Raw genomic sequence first — 7,500 nt, forward strand, 5'->3', positions numbered from 1 at the left:
TATATATATATATATATATATATATATATATATATATATGTATATGTATGTATCCATATTACTAACCGAGAATGCTAAACCGGATGATGGACGCAGGCACATCCGGCAATGGGCCGTAGCTGCAAAAAGACGTACTGCGCAGGCGCAAAAAGAGTCCGCGAGAGTCGGCTGAGGAGCCAAGAAAGGCGGACAAAAGAGGGCGAGAGAGGCGGACAAGACCACAGAAAAAAGGAGTGAGCACAGGAAAAATGGAGATGCTAAACCGGATGATGGACGCAGGCACATCCGGCAATGGGCCGTAGCTGCAAAAAGACGTACTGCGCAGGCGCAAAAAGAGTCTGCGAGAGTCGGCTGAGGAGCCGAGAAAGACGGACAAAAGAGGGCGAGAGAGGCGGACAAGACCACAGAAAAAGGAGTGAGCACAGGAAAATGGAGAAATGAGGAAACGCAGGCAAAGCACGAAACACATTGCACACGAGACTAGACCCCAAAAAAAAAAAAAAGAGGCTCGCGCACAACAGCAAGGCACCCCCCCCCCCCCCCCCCCACAGGCACCGGACGGAACACACACCAAGAGGGGGATTCAACAAGCCCATGGAACACAAAAAAAAGAACACAAAACCACCCCACAGACCCTACAAGCAAGGGACGGGACACACACAAAGAGGGGGATTCAACAAGACACAGGAACACAAAAAGAAAGAAGACGCTCGCGCGACAACAATCCTCAACCCCCCCCACACACACACATACACACACACACATCCATAAGAAGTGACACCCAAAGCCACATATTCTAAAGTGAATATCAACACCTTCACACTAGACAGCATAGGTGTCAGCATTGGTGGATCTCCTTACAATAAAGCACTATTAACCGTTCAACTGCAGAAAAGGAAACATATTAACAGTGACTGCGATCCTCCTATTACTTATCCATATTTCGCATGCTGAGAAAGAAACAAGTCATGAATACACGATCACGGGTACAAAACGAAAAGGAAAGGATAACAGGAACAAACACACGAACACGAAAGAAACAACAAAATAGACGGCTATGCAGCATAGGTGGATCTCATTACAATAAGGCACTATTAACCGTTCAACCGCAGAAAAGGCTCCATATTAACAGTGAGTGCAATACTCATTATTACTTATCCATATTTCTAAAAGAAAAAATGACTCGACTCCAAAAACGCAAAGCTCAACTAAGCTTCTAACTAACGATGTACCTAAAAGTAAAACTTTATGAACTGCATTAGATCCTACAATAGTTCATTAATATGCACAAATCTACATCTAGATCCACATGACGCAAACTATCAATCAAAGTGCTGCATCGCAACAGGCACGGATTCAAAACGAAACACCTCCCGTCTCAGACATACGTTAATGGCAGCGAAGGCTACAACGGGCTTCTCACACATCACAGGCAAATCGATTACAGCTCCAAAACAACACGTCCCAAATACTACACATGCAACAACGCGCCTCTCAAACGGCACAAGCAAAACATACACCAGGAAAATTCATTCAGATTAATGAATGTCATTTGCAATCATTTTCATTCAGTTCACTTCCCTGAAGAAACAACTGGCAATACAAGTTATACATTTACACGTTGTTGTCAAAAGGGTCAAATTACACTGCCTTCTTTACATTCATATACTGAATATCTACAGAAGCTTATAACTGACGATGTACCTGAAAGTGAAATCTTTATCAACTACATTAGATCCTACAAATCGGAATCCACTATGAACATTAACGGTGGCACTGCACGTGACATCCGTCTTGCAAAAATGTTGTTTATTGATGAATGTTCAATGGCATGAACAAACGTTTATGAATAATAATATTCGATTTGGAGGAAAGGTACTTTTATGAGGAGGAGATTTTAGACAGTGATTAGCTATTCTTCCATATGCCATGCACTCAGCTATTGTTCAGTGCACCTTAAAATACGCAGACAATTGGCATTGCTTTCAAAAGATACAGTTAGTAAAAAAGATACGATGTCCAGAACCAGATCATAACAATTGCTTATTACAACTGAGAGATGGTACACTCACCAATACAGATGGACTTCAGCCACATATTATTACAATTCCTCAAGCCTTTATCTGCGACGACTTAGTTACAGAGAGATTTGGAACAGCAATCTCATTAGACCAAATGCCCCTTTTAACACGACGCACTATATTATGTCCAAAAAATATTAATGTAGAAAACATAAATACCCAAGTCATTCCATTACTTCCTGGAAAGACACAACTCTTTCTAAGCTCTGACAAACTTGACTCTGATCACAACAATAACTATCTTAAATGACCTTACAAGTTCTGAGCTGGAATTACCTTTTACACTTAAACGGCGTGTACAAAGAAATTTTCAAATAAACCTTTACACTGTGCCACACACTTTATTGTTTGCTTTCTATTTGCATCATCTACACTGTCACCTCTATTCTATATCTCATTCATACATCACGCTCTTTGTCATTTCCCAACACCAGGGGTTGGCGAGCGAAGCGAGCAGGGGCAGAGCCCCCTAGTATATATATATATATATATATATATATATATATATATATATATATATATATGTATATGTATGTATATATATATATATATATATATATATATGTATATGTATGTATATATATATGTATATGTATGTATATATATGTACAGTGATCCCTCGCTATATCGCGCTTCGCCTTTCGCGGCTTCACTCCATCGCGGATTTTATATGTAAGCATATTTAAATATATATCGCGGATTTTTTGCTGCTTCGCGGGTTTCTGCGGACAATAGGTCTTTTAATTTCTGGTACATGCTTCCTCAGTTGGTTTGCCCAGTTGATTTCATACAAGGGACGCTATTGGCAGATGGCTGAGAAGCTATCCAGCTTACTTTCTCTCTCTCTCTCTCTCTTGCGCTGACGTAGGGGGGTGTGAGCAGGAGGGCTGTGTGCAGCTGCTTCCTGAAGGACATGCTGCACGGAGCTTCGCATACTTAAAAGCTCAAAGGGCACGTATTGATTTTTTTTATCTGTCTCTCTCTATCTCTCTCTATCTCTCTCTCTCTCTCTCTCTCTCTCTCTCTCTCTCTCTCTCTCTCTCTCTTCCTGCTCCTGACAGAGGGGGGTGTGAGCTGCCGCCTTCAACAGCTTTGTACCGGCGGTGCTTCGCATACTTAAAAGCCAAAAAGCCCTATTGATTTTTTTTTTGACTGCTTGCTTTGCACTCCTTTGAAAAGGAAGATATGTTTGCATTCTTTTAATTGTGAGACAGAACTGTCATCTCTGTCTTGTCATGGAGCACAGTTTAAACTTTTGAAAAAGAGACAAATGTTTGTTTGCAGTGTTTGAATAACGTTCCTGTCTCTCTACAACCTCCTGTGTTTCTGCGCAAATCTGTGACCCAAGCATGACATTCTAAAAATAACCATATAAACATATGGTTTCTACTTCGCGGATTTTCCTATTTCGCGGGTGGCTCTGGAACGCAACCCCCGCGATGGAGGAGGGATTACTGTATATATATGTATATGTATATATATGTATGTATATATATGTATGTATATATATGTATATGTATATATATGTATGTATATATATGTATATGTATATATATGTATGTATATATATATATGTATATGTATATATATGTATATGTATATATATGTATGTATATATATGTATATGTATATATATGTATGTATATATATGTATATGTATATATATGTATGTATATATATGTATATATATGTATATATATATATGTATGTATGTATATATGTATATGTATATATATATATATATATGTATATATATATATATATATATATATATATGTGTGTGTGTATATATGTAATGTATATGTAGAGAGAGAGAGATAGATATAGTGACCACAAGCAGGGTGCCAGAGGGCCCTGAAACACAGTAAAGCACCACATGTTATTAAAATAAAATAAAAGGTTTTTATTTTCTTCAGGCACTTCTCCATAATCATTTCTTCAGTAATCAGCTATAAAGCAGTGCAAAACAAAAAATCTATGAAATCTTCCTCCTTCCATCCTCCGTTGAGTGTGACTTGTTGCCTCCCGACTCGTTGATGTGAGATTGCAGGCTCCCTTTTTTGCCAGACCCAGGAATGCTTCCAGTGCCACTCCATGTCTTCCAGGAAGCACTTCTGGGCCATAAAGAAAGTAGGGAGGTCCTCCATGGACAGCGCCCTCTATTGACATCCAGTGATCCCAACAGGACTGCACTTCTGGGCTCAACTCCCAAGCACCCCTGTGGGTGTCCTGACTGGGTTGCCATATGAAAACCACTGCAACCTGGTGTATGGGGGATGGAACAGCTCCTGCCTGACTCTCTAAATTATAACAAAGTTATTTTTCCATCCCGTTGACCACTTCATCTGTCGTTCAACTCTAGCCTCCCATCCGGGTAAAACAATTAATATTGGCAATTAAACACTGCTTACATTTTTCAAAGTTTTAATAATTTTTAATTATTAACTGCACTAGCTTTTAAAATATACTCATACATTTAATAAATTTATAAAGTTATGTTTTTCTCTTCAGTGTATCAGCTAGAGGTGTAATTATAAAATGTGGATTACCATTTTAATTGTGGCGTACTTGTTTCTTACCAAAACATATACTGAAATAAATAATAATAAAAATAAAAACGAGAGAAAGACATGCGCTTGCTCAATTACCGTATTAACTTAGGAGCAATACAGTTACCATAAAGCTTAGAAAGGCAGGGGCTGAAAACATCAGATTTTGTGATTGGCCAATTTATCAGTCACCATTTTAGTCTTTTTATAGTGAAGATCGGCCAATTTAGATTGCCGGACAATCGATCAGAGCAGCCCTAATTTAATGCTTACCATTTTTATTTCAAATGTGAAGTCATAGTTAAAAAGATTTTGTGAGTCCTATTATGCCCTTGTCTTTTTTGACACTATTTGTATGCTGGTTATGCTTATTTAAAATAAAATTTCAATGTAAAGTAACATCCTAATGCTTTTTTGACAAAAAGATAAGGATCATATTTTGAAATAGTTTTGTTTTTCTATTAGGTATTGCGAGGCTGAAAATGACTGTAATGCTGCTATTACTCTGGATGGCTCATATTCAAAAGCTTTTGCAAGAAGAGGAACAGCAAGAGCAGCAATGGAAAAGCTAAAAGAAGCTAAAGAAGGTAGTTGATAATGGGAAGCAGTTGTGTTCTCCAATTTTTAACATGCAGGTTATATGTATTTAATTATCTCATGGTTAATGCAGGCTGTTTCAAGTAGAAGCACAAGTAACTAAACTGAGGTTCCTGTGCACGAATGCTGAACTCCCCCTTTGTTATAGGGTGAGCAACTCAACAATACGCGAACCTTGGAATAGATTGAGAAGAGCCTAGTTAGGTGGTTTGGGCATGTAGTCAGCATATCAGGACTTGCTAGAGAGATTTTATCTCTCATTTTACTTTGGTGGTTCTTGGAATTCCCTAGTAGGAGTTGGAAGACGTTGCTGAAAGTTCTGAAGCATGGCCTGTCCAGATCAACACATTGTCACTGTGACTCTGTTCTGGGTAAGCAGAGTGAAAGCAAAGTATTTCAGCATTTTTTCAATGCTTAAATTCTTAATCTTCTTATCAATACTCGTATAAAAGGCCAATTTCACCTCAAGATTTTCAAGGAGTACTCCACACAAAATATTTTTTTATATGTCACTTACCCCATGAGAGTTTCTTATTTTAAAGGTTTTTATGATAACCAGTGATAGACAATGGAAAAGATAAGTCCGTGAAATAAAGTCACATATTATCTGTGCTGCATAATCCACATGCAAAGTCATCCTATTGAATGCTCCCAACATCCCAAACACATGTATTTTTACTAAAAGATTATTAAATAATCCACCTCCAGAAAAACTTGTGATATAAAGTGAACGAGAATTTGAATTGTAGACCTATCCTCTGTGGTTACATTTACTGTATATTTGTTATGGCAAACTGCAAATTGTTACTAGGCTAGACTCCTGACCAAAGAATGAGGTGGGGAGACAGCTCTTCAGTTTAAATGCTCAGGCATATCTAAGCGAATTCCATTTAGTTTTTTCTGGAAATGGTTTGTTTTGTGAGAATACAATTGGATAACTTGATATGTGGATTATGTGAAACAAGTATGTAAAAATATTTTATCGACGTTTTCATGCTGTTTGCTGCTGTCTCATGAAAACATCAGATTTCAGTTTTTTCTCAGCCATCATAACAAACTATGTGGGGTAAGTGACATAAAAGTGTTATTTTAGGATGGAGTATTCCATTAACCAACAATCGTGGTCTTCTTGTTCTGTAGTTATGGCTCAAATACATGAACCGTTTTAGCTCAAGACTATATTTCAGTTTTTTTTAATTAAATAAAGTTGGATTAGGAATTATGTTAAAAGCATACATTATACTGCATTCTATTTCTCTTCTCACTATCATGCTTTTGTGTCTCGTGGCTACTGCTTCTCTTCCCAGTTTTTACTTCACCCATTGAATGTGACATTCGGAATATTTGCAATCTTAGGAGTGCAGATATGCTTATGATATTATATAGAACCAAATGGGGTAGGAAGCCCAGTTGCCTTAGGCTGTTCTGTTACCAAAAACATATCTTAAGTTATTTTGTATTGACTGATCTTTTTTAACCTAAGTTATGTATATACATGAAAATACTGTGTGGTATTACTGTGGCTGTAAATATGTACTCGGTGAAGAGAATAACAAGAATCGGTTGAGATTGATCTATTCTGTTATGAAATTTAATCATTGAAATTTAAAAATCTGTATTTTAAGTAATTGTTTCCAAACTCTTTTTGGAATATCACTGTGTGTCTAATTGCAAGAAATGTAAAATGCAAAACTTACTTAGATAGGGGGTTTTTCGGTGGGCACATTATCTGTAGAGATAATCAAAGTAATATGTTCAAGAACTAAGTCTAGGCACAGGTAGGATTTGGACACTAGCTTTAAAAATGGGTGGAGTTGAAAGTGGAAGGCACATTATTACGCCTTGAGCAAGTTTGGAGAAAAACTATATAAGTAATAATGATTTTTATAGAACAATGATCCAGAATACTAATTTTGTGTATTGGTAATTATTTGTTGGGCTTGTGTATTATAGATTTTGAAATGGTCTTGAAACTCGAACCTGGCAACAAACAAGCAAGGAATGAACTTGAAAAAATTATAAGCGTAAGTGTCCAGATAATTTATTGTGCATCTAATTGCAGACAAAACACAAGTATTCTGTTTAAAAATGTCTCTTTGAGTAAACAGTTATTTTGGGGAGAATTTTTATTTTTGTCAATTTCGGTTTCTAGTTTATTGGCCCATTTAACTCTTGAAATGTGAATAATAAATTTATTAATCTTTTGTAATGTTGTTATTCTTTTAGATTAATTGAAGCAGTATTTCAGATCACTCAATGATTTATCATTTTTA

At 36.9% G+C, this 7,500-nt stretch overlaps 1 protein-coding gene across 2 annotated transcripts in view; it reads left to right on the plus strand.

Moving 5' to 3' along the window:
* The window catches only part of rpap3 (RNA polymerase II associated protein 3), a 114,582-nt gene that overhangs the window by 93,142 nt on the left and 13,940 nt on the right, over positions 1–7,500 (plus strand). For both annotated transcript variants that reach the window (XM_051928688.1, XM_051928689.1), the window contains exons 10-11: positions 5,096–5,217; positions 7,181–7,251. In XM_051928688.1, the coding sequence (XP_051784648.1) occupies positions 5,096–5,217; positions 7,181–7,251 (193 nt within the window). The remainder of the gene's footprint in view (positions 1–5,095; positions 5,218–7,180; positions 7,252–7,500) is intronic.

This window comes from Erpetoichthys calabaricus, chromosome 1 (genome assembly GCF_900747795.2).
Source record: "Erpetoichthys calabaricus chromosome 1, fErpCal1.3, whole genome shotgun sequence".
Lineage (NCBI taxonomy): Eukaryota > Metazoa > Chordata > Cladistia > Polypteriformes > Polypteridae > Erpetoichthys > Erpetoichthys calabaricus.